At 34.2% G+C, this 27194-nt stretch overlaps 1 protein-coding gene across 1 annotated transcript in view; it reads left to right on the forward strand.

Moving 5' to 3' along the window:
* STK17B (serine/threonine kinase 17b) overlaps nt 1-26823 on the forward strand; it is a 30006-nt gene extending 3183 nt beyond the window's left edge. Inside the window, exons 2-8 of the mRNA XM_040228891.1 lie at nt 6830-6991; nt 12673-12885; nt 16858-17002; nt 18128-18254; nt 19738-19786; nt 20953-21132; nt 23169-26823. Coding sequence (XP_040084825.1) covers nt 6870-6991; nt 12673-12885; nt 16858-17002; nt 18128-18254; nt 19738-19786; nt 20953-21132; nt 23169-23451 — 1119 coding nt within the window. The 5' untranslated portion in view covers nt 6830-6869 and the 3' untranslated portion in view covers nt 23452-26823. The remainder of the gene's footprint in view (nt 1-6829; nt 6992-12672; nt 12886-16857; nt 17003-18127; nt 18255-19737; nt 19787-20952; nt 21133-23168) is intronic.
* Nucleotides 26824-27194: the final 371 nt, after the last annotated feature.

A 27194-nucleotide genomic window follows, 5' to 3' on the forward strand; every position in this document is an offset into this window, starting at 1 on the left:
TTGCATTGTAATACTTACTGAATAAACAGTACTTCAGAGATGCTATAAGTAAACAGTACTTTATTTTGCAACAGAAACTTAATTTTCCATCTGATGAATGAAAAGCACTGTATGTTTGTTGGCCCACTATATTTCTGTTCTCAACATCTTTCCATCCTGGTTCACAATTATAGGGTTTAACTCTCCTTCTGAAGGTGGAAGAGATAGCACCTGGTCTTACTGAAGTGACACAGAATCAGGTCTAAGGTCATTACCTGGGACTTTAGCTCTTGGATAGTGTTTACTAGACTGGTTAGACTAGAGTCAGTTAGCTGGCTTCTTGTTGTGATTTTTCAAAGGATTAAATTCTTGGGTTATACTTTCTATTCAGTCTTTAAAAAAAACAAACAAACCAATGAACCTGTTAGTAGAATACGTAGAAGGAATGGTCTCTTCCGTGAAACTGAAAATCGTCATCATCCCTTTCCCTACACCAATACCTTTGTTTCTAATCAATGACTAATTAGAAATGGATTCTTCTGCCGCATTAGCAGAAAGTTCTTTATTTTGATGGATTCTAGATAAATAAATTTCCAGTTCCTCGGTTTCATAGGGAAAACTTGGTAGCTGTAAATGCTCGTGCAGAAAGAAAAAGCTTTTTTTCCCTGTAATCTTGTGTCTTACTTTGCTTTACATTGCCTTTCAGATTTCTTCATGAGGATCTTAATTTATCAGTCCTTTTGCAGGACAAGTATCTGGATTTCCTGATTGAAATAGCTCTTAAAATATTGATTAGCTGAAGTAGGGGCATAATAACATGTGGCTACCTAGTCTGGAAAGATAGGTAAATGCAAAATAAATGATCTGTTGGTATTATATTATAATACATGATATAATAATTTTATCCATGTTTCCAGACTGCATGGCTCTCCTGTTTAAACCTGAAGTTCTCTGATAGCAATTTAAAATATTTCTTATTTTATTTAGCCAAATATTGAATTAAGCAGAGATTAGCTGCATTTGAAGCCCCAATATTATAATTTCAAAATGGATCTCAAATTCTGCTAAACGCTTGAAGATGTGAGATGTACCTAAAAATACTTGCTGTATCTCTTAATTCTTAAGAAATATTGTTAATATAAACTTAATATTCAATGTTAAGTTCAGTTCATCAGACATTTAAAAAAATTCCTACCAGGTGCCAGACACCATGCTGGGAGTTTAGGCAAGAAAGCAAATAGTTGTTATCCTTTAGACACTAAATATAATTGCAGTCTAACATGTTACATGTTGAGGTAAAGAGGTATGTCAAGGGTCCTCCTGTTTGAAGCATAAAGTACAGGCATTAAAGACAACCTGTGGGTTTTAGGCAAAGCTTCCTGGGGGAGATGACATTCTTTGTTGAGGTAAGAAGATTAAATAAAAAGTTAACCATTTAAGGAAAGGTAGAAAGGATGTTCAGACAGAAAAGTGTAACAGAGCTGTGGAGGCAAAATATGAGATACAAGTGTGGCAGGAAATGAAGCTGGCCACGAAGGGTTTTGTGTGTCTTGGTGTAAGGGTTTGAACTAGGTACCAGGGAGCTAAGGCAGGGATCAAAGCAGACAAGTTAATTCTCCAAATGTTTTTATTTGTTGTCATATGATGTGTTAGATTTTATGAAACATTTTTATAAGATAACTTTGAGGTGAATATCATGATGAGCATTTTTCAGTAGAGCCATTTAGAGGTTTATAAGGGTTTTTTTTTTTAATCTCACTATTGATCACATCATATTTGCTTTCTCCTAGTAAACTTAGTTCCAGATCAAGCCTAACATTTTCCCTCTTCCTTCCTTCACTGATCCCATCTGAATTCTTCTTGTAATTATTGTAATGAGAGTTAATGAAGAAAAAAATCTCTACAAATAAACTTGAGATTCCACTATTCCTGGCAGTACTGTGTAATTGGAAGCTTTATTATATCTTGCTTTCTATTATCCTTTTACTGTTTTTAGTGCCTGATTATGTCTATAATTGTGTACCTACTCACACATACACACATACACATTTTGCCTACTAAGTCCCTTGAGATTTTTTTTTTTTTTAGTGTAGCCTAATAAAGTGTTATGGGCTTCCCATGTGGCTCTAGTGGTAAAGAACCCACCTGCTAATGCAGGAGATGTAAGAAACAGGAGTTCGATTCCCGAGTCAGGAAGATCCCCTGGAGGAGGGTATGACAGTCCTCTCCAGTATTCTTGCCTGGAGAATCCTATGGACAGAAGAGCCTAGTGGGCTACAGTCTATAGGGTCGCAAAGAGTGAGACATCACTGAAACAACTTAGCACACATGCAGGGAGTAAAGTTCTTTAAAGGGATACATTGGTAATTTGGGCTTCCTTGGTGGCTCAGACAATAACGAATCCGCCTGCAACGCCAGAGACACCAGTTCTATCCATGGGTTAGGAAGATCCCTTGGAGAAGGGAATGGCTCCCTACTCTAGTATTCTTGCCTGGAGAATTCCATGGACAGAGGAGCCTTGCAGACTACAGTCCACGGGGTCACAAAGGATTGGACACAACTGAGTAACTAGCACAGATTATTGGTAATTTAGAATCGGTTATAGATTGTGAATTATGGCAGAAAGCAAGAAAAGGTCAGTGATTGCTTGTTGGAGTTAAAGAAAATTTCGTGAGAAATTTAGGAAGATGCAAGACGGAAAATTAACTGATAACCTTCATGTACCCAAGAATTAAATCTTACGTAAAGGGTAGCATGGTGTTTGTGGAGGGATTGGTGGACAAAGGTGACATTCTTGCTCTGTTATATACAAAATTGGCCAAAGGATAGGAAATAGAAAAATATTTAGGCTGTGGCAGTTGGTGCAAGTGCTGTAAATAGAAGGAAGATATGATTTATGGCATGCTGTATGGATCCCTAAAGCAGTTTGTAATATAGGTGTATTAGCAGTCTGTAGGTAAGTTTAAAGTCTAACCTTCAGAAATGTGTTTTTCCTTTTTTCTGGGACATAGTTTGTGTTTCCAGCATGTTCAGAGCCAGAGTGAAATGTAACACAATTCAAAAAATGATTTTTGAACCAGCATGTGTTTCAAAAACTGCTGATTGTCCTATGCTGCTTTCAGCTGCATTTATAGCCATACAAATATACAAATATCCATAGGTCATTCATCCATTACGATGACCAACAGTACATGTGAGGGGAAAAAATTTGTTAGGGTAAAAGACTAAGCATACTCCAATGTCTAGTATTAGGAAATGCTATTAAGTAGCTTGATTATTAGGCCCTGTTTATATTATCATGATTTATTCCAGTCCTAAAAAACACTAGCTTTTCTTTTCCTTCTCATAACTAAATAGGTATTATAAAACTTAATACCTGTTAGTATAGTATTTAAATATCATACTTTGGATTTTTTTTTAAGAGGGATCCTGAGGTGAATTTGAATTTTCACAAGTAATATAATAAAGCCATATATCTTAAGGTTACAAATTATTATTTATTATATAGAACTTTGATGTTAATTCAGAATTTATAAAATTGTTTATTCTGGGTGGTATTAAACAGGGTATTGATTCTTGCTTAGTATTTACCCTAAATGCCTGTATGGTCTTTGCATAAGAATGGACCTGTTACTTGCATAATGAACACCATCTGCTCTAAATAAATGCAGAGAAAACGTTGAGGCCTTAAAAAATCTGAGCAATAATGGTTCATGTACTTTCAGCCAAGTAAACCCTTAATGTGTAAAGAGATGTTTTACTGTTGCACATGGGTTAGTTTCTGCATTTAGAGTCTAGTCATATATATTCACAGCCATCTTTTTTAGCCAAAGGCATTTGTTAGTTTTTTGTCTACACTAGCTTCATATAGATAACTTAAACAAAGGAGAGTATAAATACTGCCATAATTTCACAATCCAAAGATAACCACTGTTAATATATTGTCATAGTTTCCTGTATTTTCATCTATTTGGTTTTATATTTAACAATATTATTTAAAACATATTTGAAAATTATATATAACAAACATATATTTATAACAAAATTAACATATTGTATATAAAGTTTCATCTTCCTTTTTTCATTATATGAGTTAAAATATTTGAAAGCACAATTTTTATTAGGTATGTAATATCCTGTTATTTAGGTATATTTAACCATTTCCTTATTGTTAAACTTTGAGATGCATTCACTCTGAAAGCTTTCTGGTTTTTTCCCACTATTATAAATCATGCTTCATTAAGCATGTCTTTGACAACATCTAAGATTCATATTGATTCTTTTGAAACTTGAGAACAGAAAATAATTATAAAATATATCTCTGTTTTACTAGATTCTTACGAATAGATTGCTTTTTAGCTGAGGTATTACTGCATAAGATAAACATCTTAGATTCTAGAATCTAGATAAGGTGAACATCTTAGAATCAAGAACCTACACTCTGTCTCTATGGGTAAATTTGCTGTGTTCTTGTGCTCATGATTCCTAAGGCCTGATGTGGAACAGTGTTGGGAATGTAGCCCAATTTGTATCTTTGATACAGGTATATCCCTTCTTTCTGTATATATGCTAATAACATAAATATGATCGTAAGCATACAAATCTATAGACTTGTAAATTTAGAGAAAAAAAATCTTAAAGCCCAAGAATGACCTGAAGAAAAAAACACTAAGCATAGAAATTGGTAACCATATTGATTTTTCAGAGAGGAATATGTGAACAGTGAAACTGAATGCCATCAGAACTAAGGTATATAAATAGTTCATCAAAACGGAATAAAAAAGACAGATTTTAAGAACTAGTTTAAGCTAACTTGGGGTGAGAGTTTTGTATAGGGAGATGGGGTAAGCTGTTCAACAGTGGCGGGGACTGTCACTGGAGAAGATCTTTCAGAGAGTACTCACAGTATTTGTTTACTGAACTCCGCGATGTGCTTTCACGACTAGCACTGTACCAGTTTCATTCTTCATGAGTCTGTATTTTAATTTTTAGTATTTAGAGCACTGCAAGATAGATTCTATGATTCATCCACACTTTAGGGGCAGCAGAACTGCAGCTTTCCTCGCTAGTAATCAAGAGAAATGCAAAGTAAATCACAAAACTGTCTGAATGGGGCATATGTTGGCAAGGAAATGATAAGCTCTCCTCCCCAGGGCTAGTGGGATGAAAAGAAGGGACCAACTCTGTCTGTGATTATTTATTTTTAATTCAAACAAAAGAATAAGATTGAAACCTCCAAGTGTTTGTTATATTTGTATCCCTTCCGACACATTTGAAATACTACTTTCTTTCTTTTTAAAAGTAGCTGTAAAAAAAAATAAAAAATAAAAGTAGCTGTATTACTTTGCTAGGCTGCTGTAACAAAGTACTGTAGATAGGGTGACCTAAGCAACTTGAAATTAACTTTCTTACAGTTCTGGAGAATAGAATTTTGAGGTCAAGGTGTCAACAGGCTTGGCTTTTCTGAGGCCTTTCTCTGGCTTGTAAATGGCCTTCTCCCTGTGTCTTCCTCTGATCTTCCCCTGTGTGTTTCTGCATCCTAATCACAATTTTTTAATGAAGATATTTAACTTGGCGTATTGCTTTAAGGCCCACCCTAATGGTCTCATTTTAATTTAATTACCCATTTAAAGGCCCTTTCTCCTAATACAGTCATTTTCTGAGGTACTAGGGGATTAGGACTTTAAGGTAGGAATTTTGAAGGGAGGGACATAATTCACCTCAGAACAGCAGCAAAGGTAAATGCCTCATAACTGGTATGATGGATAAATGGGAATCAGACTCAGATGTGGCTCAGTCCAAATGTTATTTTCAGAGTGGTACTCTGCTAATTTTGGAACACTAGAGATGTACCTCAAAACTAGTTAGGTCTGTTTTTCCAAAGGCCAAGAGAAAAAAAATGCCGACTTAAAACCAAGGAAATACAGAAACTGAAAACACTCCCCTCTAATCACACTGTTCACTTGCTAAGTTGAATATAGGTGGCATTTGAATGTAGGAAGGTATAGAACATGTCAAGTAGGAAATAAACAGAGGAAAAACGTGACAGAGAAGGAAAAAAGCTTAGGGATTCTTGTAAGAGTGTGCTAGAAGAATAATACTGGGTCTTCTATTACATAGGCATAGCAGAAGGAAGTATCTAAAAATATGTAGTTTGTCATTATATGAATTCAATTAATGTGGAATAGTAGTTTTAATATTAAAACTGAATACTTGTAAATATCATAAAAGTTCCAGATAAATATGAGCTTCAGATACAGATTAGAACTCCAGAATAGGGCTTTATGTGTAGTTGCTCACTCATCCGACAAAATTATACAGCTCTTCATACTCTGTGCTGGGTTCTGAATCTAAGACCCATGAAGCAAGTCTATTTATTTTAGTGACTCAGATGTCAGTAATATAACTCACAACATGTGAATTTGCCACTATATTTGTTTGCCCATGTAAAATTAAATTTAAAATGAATAATTGTTTTTCTATGTTAAATTATCTTGTTATGTGAAGGTACAACTTTAAAGAATCAAAGTTTTAAAATGAAATTGAATGATTATATTACAATATTAACTTTTTAAAAGAATTTGGTAGGTCTTACAGGCATTTTCAGTAGTTTTATTCTGAAATGAAATTCAGTAACTTAGGTGATACCAATTTATGTGTCTGGTCTTTGTTTTTCTTTTTATGGGGTAGAATATGCTTTTAAATCTTCTTCCGTCTTTTTCTTTTTTTTTGGTTGTACCTTATAGCTATATTTGGAGCTGTACAGTATAACGCATATCCTGTCTGAGATAACATTTTTTCCCTTAATTGCATATAAGTTATACCCTGCATCTCCTCTTTTTTTAAACAGATAAAAATAAGTGACTGAAGAAGCCTATCTGGGAGTCATCATGTTGAGGAGAAGATTTGATTGCCGAAGTATTTCAGGCATGCTAACTACCACTCCTCAAACTCCAATTAAAGTGGAAAACTTTAATAATTTTTATACACTTACATCTAAAGAACTGGGAAGGTAAGGAAACTTTTCATGTGTGTGTGTGTTTAAAATCACAGGATTTCTTTGTCTGTGCTTTTATAAAACTCACTTGATTATTATTTAGCAATGATTAGAAAGAAAAGTCCTCATCTCTGCTGATATATACAGGGATCTAGTCTTAAATGACCTGGAAATCAAATCCACGGAGGGTTACTGAGCGTGTATGATATATCGCACCTCACTTCATAGCCCATGGTGGGAAGTCAGGGCTTTTACTTGAGTTTGTCCAAGGGAAGAGGCAGCTTAGCATAGTGGACTGTCATCCAAATTTGGGGTTAGCCATTTGCTGTTTGATCTCAGAGTACTGTTCCTCTCAGTTCTGTAGTTTCCTCATCTGAGAAGTGGGAATGAAGGTAATTGTATATATTTTATATGGTTGTTGTGAGTCTTAAACAAGTTAATATTTATAAAATAGTAGAATGCTATAAAGTTTTTGTTGAATAGCTTTTCCAATTCTTAGGTTATTGTGCCAGCCTAAAAAAATATGGAGATTCTCCTCCTTCTTCTTTCCAAACAAAATGAATTAATTTATATTTGATAATATAATTCCATATGACAATGCATGTTCTGTAAGTAAAACCTGTATTTATTTACACTGATACTGATCCGTTTTTGTTTAACGAAGGTGTAAATTCCTTCAGGCCGAGGAATGACCTGAAATTATGAGACCTAAATTTAACACTACCATTTGAATATATATGAAAATTACAAGAGATATACCAAATAATTTGTTATGTATTCAGCATTTTGAGCTTTAAATTTAAACACTTAACAAAGGGAGGATGGTGATCATTTTCTGTCTTTAGTTTGATTTTTATGTTAAAATAGTAAAAGCCCATGTTTGTGTTGATGGATGCACAGTAAAATAGTATGAATGATTTTTTGTCTTGGATAATGTCAGTGTGAAAACAAAAATTGACTGAAACATGGCAAGTAATTCTGTTCTTGGTGGTCTTTTATGTCAAAGATGAAGGCAAGTCCTGGCTTTTTCACTTGTCAGATATTGGGAGCAGTCTTTCTTTTACAAAATAAGGGTGATAATATCTATGCCATCAGACTAAGAACCAAATATGAAGGCATATTTATTTCATAATTCCAGGCATATTTATTTATTTAATTTTGTGTGTAAAATATTTGGGCCTTTTAGTGGTTTATGAAAAGATATAGTTTTTAAAACCTTTCATGGTATTTTAAAGAAATAGTTTAGTTCTAAGTCTGTAATTATTTCTCTTTGCATTATACAGGAAAGAGTAAGTGTTCTTTAGTTGTCTGTATCTCATTACTCATTAAATAGTCATAGAGTCTTTGCTTTGGAAGAACTTCAATGGTCAGTGGCCTTCTAATATAATTTTTTATGCAGTGCAGCAATTTTTCCTGTAATTTTCCTGTCAAGTTTTTTTGTCCAGCCTCAATTTGAATGTCTCAGGAATAGGGAACTCACTTCCTCAGAATGTGTCTGTTCCATCTTGTGGGCACTTAGACACAGAATTCTGTTTTCTGCTAATCTCTACCTAATATACATGGTTCCCCTTTTGTAGCTGCATATAATATCCATGTAAAAATCCTTTAGAGATTTGAATGTAGCTAAATGTTATCAGTTTTGTTAGATGCTCATCTTATGACCTGATTTCCAGACAGTGTTCCTTGATCCATGTATCCTCTTCTGGATCACTTTGTAGCTTTTTATCCTCAGTCTTAAAATGAAACAGTCTAGAATGGATGCAATATTCTTAACGTCTTACCATCTGGAATACAACAAAACTTTATTGAGATAGCCTGTGTGGGAGTTAGAAAGACTGATTTTTTTTCTTTGATGGTTTTGGAGAATATAAACTTTGGGAACAATATTAATAATTTGAAATTGTTTTGTAATTGGGGTGCCATCATAAATCACAATCATAAACTTGACTCAGTTTATAACATTTTAGAGCAAACACTCATGATAAACTCTGATGAAAACAAATTCAGATTCCTAATATTTCATCTTTTAATAACTTCATAAAAGAGACCTTTTTTCTTTTAGTTGATATGGCCTAATGAGTCACCTGGTAAATATTGATATGTCTCATTAATAAACCTTGATAAATTGAAGTCATGACCTTTCATCTGCCATGAATTTGCTTTAAATTCTTTCAATATTTTACCAATTTTGATACTATCCCACACTTTTGCAAAGTAAAAATTAGGATCATAATCTTGTTTCTTCTGAGGCTTATACATTTTGAAACATACAAACATAATAATTCTAGCATGTGATGATTACAAAATTATCTTTATAAATCAGTTTTTAAATTAGTTTTAAGATGTTTAATGTTTTAGAATTTTTCTTTAAACAAATTAGAATAAGATATGTAAAAGTTAGCAGTTAATTTTTGACTGTTCTCAAAAAACTTTGCATTGTTCCTGTTTTTTAACATGTTGGGTAAGTTTTTTCCACCCCTCCCCCAACTGAATCAAGGTTTCATAGGACTTCTTGTGGTTAGAAGGGTGAGGCAGATGCAGAAATAAACGTCAGCTTCTTTTGTGGCTTACCCTCCCCCCTCCTTTCACATTTTATTGTCTGTTCTAGAATGTAGAAGAGTAACTAACTAGGCCTTTTAGCTGCTGGGAAATCTAGCTAGCCTTGCCCTTTTAGGTTATACATTAAGTACTATTGTTAAGGTTTTAAATTTTCCTAAATGTTTCTCTTAAATTTCATATAGGGACATTATGTGTTAAGTATTATTTTATGTGTGTGCTTAGGCTCTCAGTCGTGTCCGACTCTGTGCAACACCATGCACTGTGTAGCCCACCGGGCTTCCCTGTCCATGGGAGTCTCCAGGCAAGAATACTGAGGCGGGTTTCCATTTCCTTCTCCAGGGGATCTTCCTGACCCAGGGATGGAACCCACGTCTTGTATCTCCTGCATTGGCAGGCAGATATTTTACTACTAGTGCCACCTGGGAAGCCCTAACTATTATTTTGGATACTTCTAAATGACAATTAGCATTTTAGAATGGGAAACAAATACTTGTTTTTTTCCCTAAGTCATCTGATAATTATGGTAAAAATATTTAAAGATCCTCTGGAGAAGAGAATGGCTACCCACTCTAGTATTCTTGCCTGGAGAATTCCATGGACAAAGGAGCCTGGTGGGTTACAGTCCATGGGATCACAAAGTGTCAGACACGACAGCGATTGACAGACACACATAAATGAATATGTGTGTAAAAGTTTGAGTCTCGAAGGTTTAAAAATGTGAATGCTTTAAGTACAGTATACATAATAGCACAATGTATGGTACTGTACTAGGTCCATAACTCTTGCATTCATTCAACAGATATTTCAGTTTCTATTATGTGTTAGTTAGTGAAGTATAGATTTTATGATTAATAATTAGGACATATAGGGTTTCTGCCCTCATAGGGCTTTTATTTAGCGATGAACATTGGCAAATAAGTAATTACCAATACTGTTTGGTCATCTTTGCCCTGCATTAACAAGTACTATTCTTGTAAGCCTCATGAGAATACCTGAAACAGTTAAAGTGTTATTTAATTTTGCTCTTTGTTTCTGAGAGAATTCTGGCTTGTAGATATAATTATAAAATTACAGCAGAACTTAATTGTTACAGCTGGTACTGTAAACTATTTCAGATGGACAGAGTTATTGGCTAACTAGCCTTTGTTTCCTAAGTTTTACAAGGTGAATTTCTTCATAAAACTTAAAATTTCCTTTTTGTTTTAGACAAATTTTCACTTCTGAATCTAAATAAGAATTGGCAGAAGTGAATCTACTTCTTTAAAAAAAAAAAAAACCTATCTTAAAGGAAGGAATTATTTTGTAGTGGTCAGAATAGAAAGCTAGGATTTCACATCCTGCAATTTAAGTCATGGCAGTCCATTTCCATATATGACCTTTCGTGAGTCATTTAATCTTAGTGTGACTCAATTTATCCAGTATAAAATCTATAAACATGGACACTTTGAATATAAAACAAAGGGACTGATTGAGTTTTTTTGTGAGCTCATTGAAATGCTTTGATTTGTATTCCTTTTGCATATGGTGAGAAAATACAAATTAAACATTCTCAAATCTTAAATGAAAAGTTCTATCAAAAATAAGTTTATGCATGCAAATTTTCTGAGTTTATATTTATTTTGATATATGTAAAAGAATCAAATTATAGCTTGACCACTTTCTTAAAATTTTTTTTTTTTTTGCATTAGTAGCTATACCTTTTCATCTTAGTTTCCAGTCAGTGCTTTTCATTGGCACCAATTTTGAGGAAATTGAGAATATAAAGAGTAGGGATCTTTGTCATCCTGCCCTTGACAATAGTAAGTAAAAATGCATAAGCAATTTATTCTGTCCCTGACTTCTACCCCAAATCAAAAGTATATTAAAAATAGGTTTTTATTTATACCTGATTTGTTGCTATTCAGTGAGTCATTTGAGCCTTAGGATAGAAGTTCTTAATTTTAGAATCCATGAACCAGCCTTAGGAACTTTATGGATAGTCTTTGAAATCTAAAAACCCTCTGGAATTATATGTAAAACTTTCTTTTTAAAGGCATGTGTACATTTTCTGGGTAGGCAGTCAATAATTTTTATTAGTTTCTTAAAACAATCTGACTCAAAATAGCTGAGTATTTAGGAAAACTGTAGGCTTAGAATACACAGGCTTCCCTGGTGGCTCAGCTGGTAAAGAATCTGCCTGCAATGTGGGAGACTTGAGTTCAGTCCCTGGGTTGGGAAGATCCCCTGGAGAAGGGAAGGCTACCCACTCCAGTGTTCTGGCCTAGAGTTCCATGGCCTGTGTATATAGTCCATGGGGTCTCAAAGAGTCGGACACTACTGAGCAACTTTCACAATCTTTACTTTAGAATACATAGGTTTGCCAGAGTCTTTCAAAAATTGGCTGAAATGTTGAACACTGTTATTGGATAGAGCTAAAACATGTTTATTCCTAAAACGATAAACATGACTTTAATAATGTGTTTGTACATAGCTTTTGATAACCATGAATTTTCTTAGTTAATCATGAAGTGTCTTTGGATACTTTCCGTAAAACATGTACACTTTTGATATCTGTTACAAGCTTTGTGGACTACTGAGCAATACTAACAGATACTCTGGTAAAACAACTGACAAATTGTGATAGAAAGCTTCAAAGGTTGGCAAAAGTGATGTTGAAAGGCAAAATGTTTACACTAATAGAAGTAAATAAGATGAATACCCATTTTTGCATTTAATTTTTTTTTGCTTGAAGGAAAGCTAAAATTTTTAACAGAGGGGAATAGACCAAGATACATATCTTCTCTGGAGTCTGCCAGACAGAATATTATTTACTCTATAGGATTGTTATCATACTTAAACAAAATAACTCATATCAAGAGTATGGCATGGAGTTGGTGGGCAAATGAGATCTCTCCCTACAATGGTAATATATCATGTTAATGATATGATAGTGAAGAATAAATATAATTATGTCTTATATTACATTTGCCATTTGTATTTTTGTGTGATGATACTATAAATTTTATAAAAGTACATGTAGTATTTGATTAGGTTAAGAGAGCAAAGGTAAATTCCTAATGGCATGGATGTTTGAAGGATTGACAAAAGTTATAACAGTGTCTGTGTTATACTAACTTTTGTTCTTACTTTTCCCCCAGAGGAAAATTTGCTGTGGTTAGACAATGTATATCAAAATCTACTGGACAAGAATATGCTGCAAAGTTTCTAAAAAAGAGAAGAAGAGGACAGGACTGTCGAACAGAGATTCTACATGAAATTGCAGTACTTGAATTGGCAAAATCTTGTCCCCACGTGATTAATCTTCATGAAGTCTATGAAAATACAAGTGAAATCATTTTGATATTGGAATAGTAAGTATACTCTTTAAAAAACTGAAGTAAGTTTATAGTACCTATTTGAATTGGTGGGTAAGGTTGCTTGAAATGTCAAGAACAAAAATGATAAAAGTATAACAAGAACTTGTAAAGATTCCTGTTAATAAAATATTAGAGGAACATAGTATATATTCATATATTTTCAGAAAACTTATAATGTGTAGCCTCACACAGATACCCCAAAATGAATTAAACAGCCTTCAGGAAAGAAATGACAATACAATGTTTATAGAGTATAGTGAAATTGAGCATACTTTCATTGCTAGGGGCACAGAAAATAGAAGTTTTCTGTAAAACAGTCTGATGGGCAGATAGGATTGAAATAATTTGTATATTCATTTATTTGAAAAGCACATCCAGTGAAGTTACCCAAGGAGAATTTAAGGTAAACTTGCCTGAATGAAAGGTAAACCATGTAGTTTGATTTTAATCTTCTGCATGTTAACTTTATTGTGTTATGGGAGTTTTTTAAATGATATTCTCGACTTCCTTACTAATTTCTAAACTGTGCTTTAGAAAGCTGTAAAAGACAAATGTAGATATAAATAGTATATAGTACATAGATTTATGCGACAATGTAACTGTACTAAAGTACTACTATCACAGCCACTCACAGATGCACAACATATATACAAGCACATAAGCAAAAAAACATAAATACTCCAAATTTCTGAATTTCTTAGTTGAGTTCCTTCAAGGGGCAAACTTTTCAATAGAGAGGAAGGGTAGAAATATATCTGAGTTTACCTTTCAGGACAATGATGATATAGGTGGCTTCTCTGATTACAGAGAGATTTTTTTCTTCTCTGTAGTCACTGCTCTGGGTGCCTTGTTTTAACAAAGGGTCTGTTAGTCTGCTGCTCCTCACTGCTTTCCATTTATGCTTCCAGTTTCTCCTAACTTCTGCTGCTTGTGTGATTGCTTCTTCTCCTCCTTTTAACTCCTCTTCATTTTCTGCTTACCATAGCTTCATCTTTGGAAAGCTATGGTAAATTATGGTAAAGAGCGTTCCCTCTTTTGTGGGAAAAGTGGCAGTCCTACAAAAGGCACTGGTCAGCTGGTCAGACTAAGAGGTAGAGACAGTGATTGGCTGACAGTCACTGTGTTTGTTTGATCTCGTTACTGAAATAAACAAACCCTTAGGATACTTTTCCTGGTATAAAAATAACATCTATTTATTGTGTTAGATTTAGAGCCTATAGAAAATAGAGATCATTTGTAAACAGCGGTTATTTTATGGCATATTCCTCTATTTTGAAATTATTTTATTTTTCTATGTATGTATACTTTCAGAAACAAAATTGTGATCTATTAAGTGTATGGTATTATAATCCTTTTTTTCCACTTAAGAATATGTTGTGTGCATTTATATATATATATATATAAAAGAAATATAGTGTTTCTAAAAATGAATTTTAATTCAGCAAAGACAAAGTTGACTTCATAATCAGAGTTTAACAAGCAGCCCCCAAATTCAGAAAGGCTGGATGTTGGCTAGATTTGGAATTAATATTTGTTGACTCATTATAATAATAGCTAATATTTATTGAATATTTACTATGTGTCAAACACTGTATTAAATACTACAGGTGATCTGCTTTGATTCTTATAACATCTGTGGTACTCAGTACTTTATGTGACTTAACTGATTTAATTCTTAGAGCAAGCCAGTGAAGTTAGAGCTGTCATTTTTGGTCACGTATCTCTATGTAACAGTAGATGAAACAGAAGTATGTTTTGTCCCAGCTCAGGTGACTAGTTAGGCAGAGTCTGAATAGAAGTCAGGCTGCCTTGTTTTAGTGGGTACTTCCACAGGCAGCCTGTCCTCTTATGTCTAGGCACTGGGAAGTGCTTTACATATGTTTTCTCAAGTAGTTTTCTTATATTTTATTTTGAATTTTAGAATTAATGAGGATTCTGTCTATTGAATTAACTTTAGAGAGTGTAATGTCAGTGTTGGTATATAAATAATTATGAAGTGTTCAAGAAGGAATTTTCCACCTAAGCATTTCATGCTGCCATATACTGCTGTATACTGAAGAATTTAGATCTCTCTGGTATTTCCCATGGTTTTGGGTATTTTCCATATTTTAATAGTGGCTAGGAATCCATATTCCATACAATTTTCTTTTAATTTTTAATTATTTGGTCTGATTTCTTATCAGATATGTCTTATAAAGGGCCTAGCAAAGAACTTATTCTAAGAGAATCTGAAGTATCTCTTCATTTTCTTATCTGCTTACAATTGCATTATTAACCTTATCTGTAGTGTCCTTACAGGAATATATTTTGACCACTTGTTTTAAGAAGATTCATTTCATTAAAGCTGACTAACATAACCAGAAAGGGAAGAAGTGAGGTATCCTAAGTAGCTTGGCCTGTGGAGTCCCTCTTCCTTAAGGAGACCTTGAGCAGGGTTATGACAAATAAACAATTGTGTAAACTGAGGGGCCACATGTGTAGTCTGAATATTAGCTATTCATAAAGATCAGTTTCTTTTTTAGATGAATGAATTTCTAATGTTGTCTTCCGGTACCTAACTTTGGAGGTCACTACTACAATGTTTTATAGCAAAGTAAAATTTTCATACTCCAGTTGTCTTTACTATGAAATCTTGAAGTCAAATGTTGAAGTTAGTTTCTCATGAACTTTCTGGGAGTTTGGGGGGCTGGAAGTCATTGAGATATGAAGTAATCATTATTGAAGCATTACCACATGTGCCTTAGCAGCTGTCCCACAGATTTCTCTGAAATACTGTAAAGTGTGACGCAACAAAGCCCTGCAGCTTCTAATTGGCATGATCTGTACAGATGCCTGATAGCCTGGTTACCTCTGCAAGTGTGAAGGGTCAGTCCTATGATTTTCAATGAGACTCAGATTTGTGACCACTGATTCTTTTTCCTTCTTGTGACTCCAGATATATATGACATACTTCTTCCTCTTGACAGTCACCAAGACTAATGAATTGTACTTTCAGCTGCTCTGAAGAATGACTGTCTATTCCATTATTCATTCATTCAATAGACACTTACTGTGCACCTTCTATGTGTCAGACTCTTCTTGTTGCTGTGGATACAGGAGTGAACCAAAGGGGGGAAAATAGTGTTCTGTGAAATAAATGAGTTTCTGATTTATCCTATAGAGTAGGCTTTACTTGAGATATTCCCAAACATACCTTATAAGTTTTTATTCATAACCATCTAGATTTTTTTTGCATGATTTCTGACAGTTTTTATTTCATTCATTTAGATTTAGTCCTTAGAAAAAAAGGACTAAATCAGTTCAGTTACATCTCTGTTTTACAAATGAGGAAGCTCAAATAAGTGATTGACCCTAAATTATATTCCTGGCAAATAGCAGATTTACGATTTAAATTTCAATCATTTGATTCCAAATCTAGGAATTTTATGCATTTGTTGGCATTCTTTAGATATTCACTTCTTATAAACAAAGAAAAAATATTGGGGTTCTGGCCCCAACTATTCTTTGCAAAGCTGCAACGCAGGATATTGGTTAAGAATGTAGATTCTCATCCATGTCATGCAGATTCAGATTCTGCCCTCTCACTTAATTTCACCTCTTTGTACTTCTTTCTTTATCTGTAAAATGGGAATGATATCCATGATTCACATGATTGCCTTGAGAATCAAAATATCTATCTATATACAGATGACAGGTATGTTTACATCTAATGAATAAATGAGTAAAATGGAGCAGAGCTGAGCTCATAGGTAAATACTAGCACCCAGATTTAAACTATTCTTGTCATTTATTTTATTTCTTAAAAATCCCTCCCAGCACCATCCACCACCCCCTATTAAATATGTATATATATAGAGATTAAAGTTTAGGTGGCCATATCTTTTACTTAAAGGTATATAGTATTTAAAAGTTGTCATTTTTAGATCAATGATTTTTCAAGTTTCTATTCTTTGGATTCTATTTCAGTGCTGCAGGTGGAGAAATTTTCAATTTGTGTTTACCTGAGTTGGCTGAAATGGTTTCTGAAAATGACATTATCAGACTCATTAAACAAATACTTGAAGGAGTTCATTACCTACATCAGAATAACATTGTACACCTTGATTTAAAGGTAATGTAATGTAGTTTTAAGTACCACTACACCTCTGTTCCTTCTCTCCTCTTGCTTTGCACTGCTAACTGCAAACTGGTATTGAGAAGAAACAATAGGTCATGCTTGCCTAGACTGTGCATGTGCTAGGTGGACTTACTTCTGTATTGATTGATAGAAGACTGCATTTGAGAGCAGCTCAAATTAATCTCTGGGCTTTTAAAAACTATCAGTACATATGTTTTAATGCTACCGTCATGTCACTCCACCCTGTTCTTATTGCCACATCTTGGACTTTTTGTCGTATAAAACTGTCTATCTCTGAAATACTTAATTTTTAGCTACCTCTTGAAGATAACCTGCCAGTCCTTACTCCTTTGCTCCCATTATTCTCATTCATCTTTCTCTTGAGGCTTTTAGTCTTTTGGCTTTTCCTTTCTCCACACCCCACCCCAGACCATTCAGGCCCCTTCCCAAACCCTGAGGTAACACTTCAGCCTCTCGTTTTACTATCCTTTCTCCTTATCCTTCCTCTGTAGCCATACAAGAACCTTGAAATCTGAATCAGATTGTCTCTCATTGTTTGAACACTGGACTCTTCCCTTCCTGGATGATCTCCTTTTCATATACCCTCCCATGCCTCTTTCTATCTCAGGTACAATCCTGGGAATAGTCAGACACAGAACCATACCACTCTACTGAACCATTAGCTCTTTCTGGGTATAAATGCATTTTTATTTGGTCATGCCTTCTTCCGTGCTATTCCCTAGACCACTTTTCTCACTGGCATGCTTCTGTTTAGCCTTCAGGATTCATCTTAAGCATCATCTCTACTGCAAAGCCTTCTTGGACTTTCTTATGAGCAGAATTAAGCAATCTTTACTACTGAGTATTCTGTATATCATAATCAGTTGATCAATCAATGTATCCATCTTTTTTTATTTAAACCAAGAATACTTTTGAAGTGTATTTTTTTCTTTATTTATCATTGACTATATAGCTCCTCCTAAGTAGCAGTTTAGTAAATGTTTAGTGGATGACTCAATAAATGTTTAATAGCTAAACAAATTCTACTTAAGTTACCTCTGATTTTAGTATTCTTTTCTTGTTTTATATTATTTATCATTTCTTGTTGTGCTTTATTAGCCACAGAATATATTATTGAGCAGCATATATCCTCTTGGGGACATAAAAATTGTAGATTTTGGAATGTCTCGAAAAATAGGAAATGCATGTGAACTCCGGGAAATCATGGGAACACCAGAATACTTGGGTAAGAATTTCCTTTATTTTATATACCACTTTGAAATTTATTAATAAGTGATACCTATATAGAACTATTTTAAGCCATGTAACTCCAAGATATATTTGGTTCAAGGATTTTAGTGCATTGAAATTCGGTTTTGACACATTTAAATGAATTGTAGTGAATTGAGACAATCATAGTTTACAGGACATTGGACATATAAGTTAAAAGTTTAATGTTTGTGTGTAAAAGCTTTGTACGTAAAGAAAAATAGGTAAAAAGGAAGTTAGGAAGCAGAAGAAAATGAAAAAAGAGGAAAACTGAATCAGTGTTACTGCATTTGAAGCCTTTTTGTTTAATAGATGTCACTTTTACTTCTGTCCTAGTGAGGTTTTTGCTGAGAGTTGTAAAAGGAGGATTTTGAAAAAGAAGGGTGTTAAGTAGAATCTGTTCTTAGATAATCTAGGAATATTGTACTAAATCAACAAATTAGATCATAGAGATGAAAGATGTTTTTAAGTCCTGTAAAACAGCACATAAATGGTAAAGTATTTTAATTTGTAGTAACAATCTTTTTATACTTTTTTCTTGTTGCTCATATTGATATCCCTATGCAGGCATTGAAAAGATACAAGTAAACAGAACAGGTGCTACTCAGCAAGGGAGCTGAGTTTCCCAAAATGAAAAACAAAGCAAATTACTAACTTCTGAATGCTGATAGAGGCTACAGTGTCCTAGAATAATGATTTTAATTATAGATAATATAGCTCACAGAAGTATGTGAAATGTAGCAGGTGGTGCATACAGGCTGACAATATATGTGACTCACAGGCTTTATTAACCAGACTGTTATGCTTGCAGAAGTTATGAAATCATACTGTGAAATTAAAAAGTTATTCAAGTATAGATACTAGTTTGGACTCTACTAATTTGAAATTTATAGTAATGTTCAGAAAGTATAGAGAATTTATGTTGTAACATTAAATATTTTTGGTGGGGGGTGGGCAAAGGAGGAGACAGTGGAAAATTAATTGCTTAGGAAACTAGGTTTTACATAGTTTAAAAGGGATATTTAATCTATTTGAAAATCTAAAACACTTCCAGGAAGCTGGTTTGTTCATAGTGTCATTTTTTGAATGCATATGAGTCCATTTACCCTGAGAAGAAAAACTGAAATCATTCTAATAAAATAACTCAAACTAATTCCTAACAGAGTAATAAAACTAAAATTGTAAAAAGAATTTAGCTTCTAACATTTTACTTCTTCATAGTTGCTTTTTCTGAGGTTAATCTTAATCGTTTTTTAAAAAAATACTGCATAACTACTGGTTACTCCCAGAATATAATTGGTGCTTTTGAACCATCTGGTTATATAATTTTCTCAACATTAGGTATATCTAAATGTCCAATCACAGGATAATAAATACTGTGCTAAATTTCTACTGATATATTGGTAATTCATGTTTTTAGATTTGTCAGTATTGAGTTTGAATTTTATTTTCTCTTTCAGCTCCAGAAATCCTGAACTACGATCCCATTACCACAGCAACAGATATGTGGTAAGATTTTGTTAGTTAGCTGTATTCGTTTATTAAGAGCTGGTTAGTACATATGCTGTGGTTCTTTGGTTCAAAATGTAAATAGTAAAGCTATCTTTAAAAGATTTTATTTGAGTATCATTATTATGCCACAGGAAAACATTTACCTGTTCATTCTTTTTAATAACACTTTGGCTCTGAGCCAAAGTACAGGAATAAACAGGAAAATCCCTTTCCTGGAGGAAGACTCCTTCCAGTAAAACAACAAAATAGTCACAGTACTATGTTATATGTTCTATAATAAAGATAGAATACTATTTAATAACCATGAAGGAAGAGCAGACAAGCACCAGACGGGAGACATATGATCTAGGTCTAGAACTGGGAAGATATTTACTCAATAGAAAAATGAGATTAGATCCATTTAAAAGTTTAGTTTTATAAGAGTATATTTCTTGGGTATTGTGAGTTTATATGGTTGACACAGAGAGAATATTATAGGGTAGAGATGGCATTGATACCAGAATTTACTTGAGACCACAGTGGCAGACTGACTCCATCAGACCAAGAGAAAGAGTTTAGTTTGCCATGTAGGGGGATGAAATGGATTTGCTAAGAAAAAAGGGTCCTATGGTTAAATAAGTGGGTGAAATAGGTGCTATATATGTATTGTCTTTTTCTGGTTCCTGAACACAGGAGTTGTCATTAACATATTTATGGTTCTAAAAGTTTTGCAATTAAAAAGAAGTCTGTCTGCCCAATACTGTGCTTTACCAAACCTGCAGCCTTTGTTTGTATGGAATCCTATTTCTGTCTCACAGATCATTACTGTGTCATTGAACACCATTTGGGAAATGCCACTCAGGACAGCTTTGTGTACTTGATAAACAGGTATCTGTGTGAAGGGCAGACTGTAGATATAATGATACATATTTAATACATTATTTTTATATAACATACATGTGTATTCCCTCAGTCTTTTTCTGTGAGGCAAACTTTGAGACAGCGTAATTATTTCAGCTTTAATAGTATACTGTGGGAACTTTGAAAAGCAGTTTAAAATCTGTAGTTTAACTGTGCAAGATTTGAGGACAGGAATATGTCGAGAATCAATTTTACTTTATATACATGTTTTAAGATTAACACACATTTTAAGTTCCCATCTTCTGAGTTATTTGTTTTTTCAGGAATGTTGGTGTAATAGCATATATGTTGTTAACTCACACATCCCCATTTGTGGGAGAAGATAATCAGGAAACATACCTCAATATTTCTCAAGTTAATGTAGATTATTCGGAAGAAACTTTTTCATCAGTTTCACAGCTGGCCACAGACTTCATCCAGAGCCTTTTAGTAAAAAATCCAGAGTAAGTAATATTAATTTACTTAGATACTATTACAAAATAAATTACATATGACTATTAAGAAAGATACATTATAAAACAGTATAGAATTATTAGATGTATGCTCTCTCAAGTTTCAGGTAAAATGGGAAGAGAGGTGCTATGAGAGATCATTAAATGACAGATCCATAACTTCAAACATAGGAAATATAAAATATATAACAGGAAATCTTGAAATGAAGAGAACTTTGGTTTGTCTCTGTCAACCTGCTACTGTCCTCTGAAATTCCTTAAAACGATTGTAGTAGAACTGATGGCTCAGCAGTGAAGAATCCACTGCAAGGCATGCGGCACAGGAGATGCGGGTTCATTCCCTGGGTCAGGAAGATCCCATGGAGGAAGAAATGGCAACCCCCTCCAGTATTCTGGAAAATTCCATGGACAGAGGAGCCTGGTGGGCTGTAGTCTATGGGGTCACAAAGAGTCAGGCACAGCTGAGCAACTGAACACACACACCAGAGATTTATAATATACATGGCTGGTTATGATGAGATTTTGTTATGAATTATTTATAGTGAAATAACCATAGTTGTATAATAAGTTCAAATACTGATTGTCAAATTTTTAAGGGCCAGATACTCTTTGCCTACTAAAGAAGGTACTTGAAAGTATGTCTTAAAACTCTTACCTCACTCGTTGGCGACTTCAAAGCAGGAAAAGAAAAAGCTGACCAGGTCCTTTTCTTTACCTGGATAAGTCCTGAATGTGTGTACCCAGTTGCTCAGTCGTGTCTGACTCATTGCAACCCTATGGACTGTAGCCCACCAGGCTCCTCTGTCTATGGAATTTTCCAGGCAGGAATACTGGAGTGAATTGCCATTTCCTCCTCCAGGGGATCTTCCCAACCCAGGGATGGAACCCACGTCTCCTGCATTGCTGGTGAATTCTTTACTGCTGAGCCACCTGGGAAACCTCCAGATCAGCCCTATTTACCTTAAAATGCCTTGGCTGCATGTAACTCAGAAGCTGTGATATACTGTCTTGGGCTGGGACCCTGGTTTTGTTACTTGTCAAGTCTTCTCTCTCTGACAGTTACTTAATCTCCTGGAGGATTCACTTTCCTTATTTGCTTAAGTAGAAAACCTACACTTAATGCAAGTCTTAACAAACACTGACTAGCTCTATTTTGGGCTTCCCAGGTAGTGCTCTTGGTAAAGAACCTGCCTGCCAGTGCAGGAGGCATAAGAGTCGTGGTTCGATCCCTGGGTCAGGAAGATCCCCTGGAGGAGGACATGGCAACCCACTCCAGTATTCTTGCCTGGAAAATCCTGTGGACAGAGGAGCCTGGCAGGCTACCATTCATAGATGGTTATTTAATAGAAATAGTGATTATTCTATGTGTTTATGGTTTTAAACTGGTTAGTTTTCTTAAATATTTTTCACTTAGATTCTAAAATTTCTGTAATGAGCACCTTAATTTTTTTATAATCATAAAAATGGAACATAAAAACAAAGACTAAGGAAACCTACGTTCTAATGGTAATGGTGGTTATGTTAAGGTTGAGGTTTTCTTTCTTTCTGAAATATCGTGACATTTGACCATGGTGCTTTCACAAGAGAAAACAAAATTTAAAAATTAAAAATATTAGATAAACATCTTTGAAGAGTAGTCTCTGTTTTCAAGATTTAACTGTTACTACTTTTTAAGAATAAAGTAATTAATAATAGAGATTATAATTTACTTACATGTATTTTCCTTCAAAGGGTTTATAAACCCAAGAGTCTTTATAATTTTACTGATTTTTATTTGCAAGGCTAAAATATGTTCTCAAGTGTTTTGACTAAATAGTCCTGTCTGTAAGCTTCATAATAAATTGAATTTTCAGTACATGTCAGACTTAAACTGTAGGTGTTCCACTCTTCTTCTTCTTATTCCATCCTGTACTATGAGTGTGTATTATTTTCAGAATAAATTTTTAAAAGCCTATAATGTACTGAACTACAGACATTTCCAACCCGATTTTTAGATCTCAATCTTTTCTCGGTGCTTTCGTTCAAAGGAAAAGACCGACAGCCGAAATCTGCCTCTCTCATTCTTGGCTACAGCAGTGGGACTTTGGAAACTTGTTTCACCCTGAAGAAACCTCCAGTTCCTCTCAAAGTCAGGATCATCCAGTAAGGTCCTCTGAGGACAGGACTCACAGGCCCTCTTGTAATGGCACCTGCAGTGACCGGGAAGACAAAGAGAATATCCCGGAGGACAGCAGCACGGTATCCAAGAGATTCCGCTTTGACGACTCGCTGCCCAGCCCCCACGAGCTTGTGTCTGATTTGCTCTGTTAGCACTTTCCTCCTCACCCCATTTGAACTGAGTTTGGAATCTGAAATCCACTCCAGTGTGAGATTGTGGTTTGTAGCTTCATATATGGCATGTTTATATTGTAAATGCACTTTTGCATTGAAGAATTTAGGGAAATGTTTGAATGCTAAATTAGTAGTGACTAGCACAATTTCATTCCCTATCCTGAGATATCAACTCTTCAAAAAATATTTAAATATATAACAAAAATAAAATTGTACTTGTGAGTTTACATGTTAATGAAAGAGTTTGGGTTCAAATGAATTTATCAGAATGTCTTCCATATCAGGAAAAAAGTGATTTGGGTTATATTATGGTTGATGTAAACTAAACAAAATGAAGACATTTGAATTTAATAGATTCTCCAAGGTAAGCCCTATACCATGCCTCTATTGAAAGAATTTTGTTTAGGATAACAGTTTCAAGTTTAAATAAAAATATAGCTATTCTATAGATGCTTGAGATATTTAACACTTGAAAATGCTTCTCAATCATGGGTATTTTGAAACTGCATTACATATGATCTGTTATATGAGACAGGTCCTTTAACCAGAGCAGAGGAGGGGTTAGAAACTGGATTAGGGATATTCTATAGAAGGCAATGGCACCCCACTCCAGTAGTCATGCCTGGAAAATCCCATGGACAGAGGAGCCTGGAAGGCTCCAGTCCCTGGGGTCGCTGAGGATCAGACACGACTAAGCAACTTCACTTTCACTTACAAGGCATTGGAGAAGGAAATGGCAACCCACTCCAGTGTTCTTGCCTGGAGATTCCCAGGGATGGGGGAGCCTAGTGGGCTGGCGTCTCTGGGGTTGCACAGAGTCAGACACGACTGAAGCGACTTAGCAGCAGCAGTATACAAGTTAAAACAGAGAAAAGAAGAGCATGGCATCATTTTTAACTCAAATGTCTTTTGCCCACTCTCACCATACTTCAGATTTAACAAGATCTGAAAGATGGAGAATAGAAGCTGTACAAGTGTAGAGGGTTTTCATCCTCCAGATTCTCTAGAGTAGAAGATACTTAGTTGAAACTGAATGTTCTCTATTTTCAGTCAATGAAATATATTGAATGTATAAGAAAGTACTGACAGACTTACACAACTTGCAGAATTTTTAAGTATCTTCTGAGTCTTGGAGTATAAGCCAATCATTCAGAGTTGTAAAAGTATGCATAAAACATATCATAGCACAGTAGGACTGCTAGCACAATGCCAGTCAGCTGCAGCAAGGTGAATGTGATCATAGAACAGGGTGACATCAAGCTCTTTTAGAGTTGTGAACAACTCTTCCTAGTGTGTGACAAGGCTCAGCAGAGTGGCCTTTAATGGTGTTTCACTGAGGCCACTGCAAGTAATAGTCCAAGGACAGCAGAATTATGGGAGGCGGTGACTATGTCCAGTCCTAAGGGGGTGGGGATTGACTCCTATTGGGTAATCTTTGATGACTTTCCACCTGGAGACTATTTAAACTCATGTTATCAAATTAAGGTAACTATAACTTTGCAACCATGATACTGTGTCAAAAGAAATTTGGTTTTGTCAAAAGAAATCCTTTAATTTTTTCCCTTTGAATTATATGTTATCCTAGAAAAACTTCTTGAAATTTTGTGAGATTCCAAATAACTTAAAAACTTTTAAATAACCATCAGATTGCTTTATTTAGATAAATGGAGAATTCCTATTACATCTTCAACATTTCTTGAAGGAAAAGTTATTTCTGCTTGTGTGTGTGTATATGTGTAAATGTGTTTGTATAGATGTATGTATATATGTATAGATAGATGAAATAAGTCCTTAAACAACTTTCTGTTAGAGATTCTTCCCTCCAGTATATTGCACTCAGCTCAGGTGTTGAAGAAGCTCTCATCTTAAGACATGTAAATATACATTTAACTTCCTTAAGAAGTAGTTATCGGTTCAGTAAACTAGTCACTGCAGACTTCTGTATATCTAAAACTGATGAGATTTTTCTGAATTATTGGTTGTCCATTTATTTGTCTTCAGTATTAAGCTAATGCAGGTAAAGTTTAGTAAGTCATTGGAGAAAGAGCAAATTATTACTTTTACAAAAGACCATATTATATTTTTTAATTTCCAGAGGAACTATGCCATACTAAAAATCAAGCAATGTTTGAATTTTGAATTATAAACTGTTTCTTAAAAAATATTTTATGCAAGTTTACTTTTATTCTGAGGAATCTTAAAATAGTTTATCTGCTTCCCCTTAGTTAATAGAATACACAGGGTTATAAATTTCCATACATTTTTCCCTACCAATTTTCATTGTAAAGCAACTAGTTGTTACCCAAACAGTATAAAAGTTCAATTTTTTCATACAGATGAACTTAAAATTTTCTTTGATTGATATATGAGAATAAACCAATTTTTAGAGGAACTTATTCACAAATAACTATTACTTACTAAATTTTTTTCTCGATAATTATAAAATGATTCATACTTTCTTCCCGCAGGATTGAAAGCAAGTGTTAATCAAAACGGTTGATATGTGTCATTGAAGTGGGAATATGGATTTCCCCTCAGAGGTGAATAGATGTCAGTAATCATCTGAAGATTAATGTTATATTGTGATGAGTTTATAAAGTATAATTTGCTTTTTAGTTAGGATCTTTGGATCAATGGGATTAAAAATGGAAGAGGTGTAGCTGACAATCATGTGTCAGTTCAACATTTTTCCCCCACACTAAAATTAACCTAACTCTGAGCAGTAAAATTATCATGGCACTTTAAAGAAAGTAAGCAGGACCTGTTCTCCAGGTTGTAATGAGATAAGGCACCTGTGCCAGAATATAAATCAGCACACTGCTTCCTTTATCAAGAAAGTCTTGTGAAAAAATAGCTGATTAGTGACATAATAGATTTCCATTCTGGCACAAGTTCTTTCTTTCATTTTGAATGAGTCACAAATCATTCATAGACCAAACTTTGAATAGCCTTTCTGTAAGTAAGTAACATTTATAACTCTTGATATTTTATAACTGTTTACATTTCCTCTGTTTATATTTGAATTTTCAGTTTGACGTCTGACTTGGAAACTTGTCCTTATTCATTGTTGTGTAAGCAATTGTACTTTAATTTTGAATTGTATTAAAGTAAGTTATCTGACTTCCAATTTGGGGAATTATTATTAGTTTATAATTTTATGAAAGTTTAAAAAACTTTAAACTCAAGTATAAGTTTCACACAAATTACAACTGCCGTCCATCTCAACTTTTATTCAGTAATCATGTTGTTTAAGGCATATTGCCTACAATTGTTTTGAATACTCTAGTAAAAAAAAAATTACATCAACTTAATGGTCCTTTTGGTTACAAATTAAAAAGCATTTTTTTAACATTTGTGGTTGTCTTTTGCTTTAAAGTACTTCTAACTTCGTTATTCCTAAATGCTAACCTCCTTGCCTGGAGTCTCTAGTCTTTGACCCACATCGTCTTTGAACTCATTTTCTAATACAGCTATGTTTATTAGACCCAGTCTGTTGGATAAAGCACATGAATTTGAAAACAAGAAGGGTTATTCACTTCTTCTACATAATAATACTTTTGGAAAATGTCAATGTATGGCAGTGCACTGTGTTGCATAGAGATGAGTAAAATCACCATGTAAGAAATAAGAAATGTGATGAGAGAAATGATGTGCAGACGTGACAATTCGTAGGAAGGAGGTATTGATAAAAATTTGGAACTTCTTTTTCAGTTGTGTGAGCA

The sequence above is a fragment of the Oryx dammah genome, unplaced genomic scaffold (assembly GCF_014754425.2).
Source record: "Oryx dammah isolate SB20612 unplaced genomic scaffold, SCBI_Odam_1.1 HiC_scaffold_27, whole genome shotgun sequence".
NCBI lineage: Eukaryota > Metazoa > Chordata > Mammalia > Artiodactyla > Bovidae > Oryx > Oryx dammah.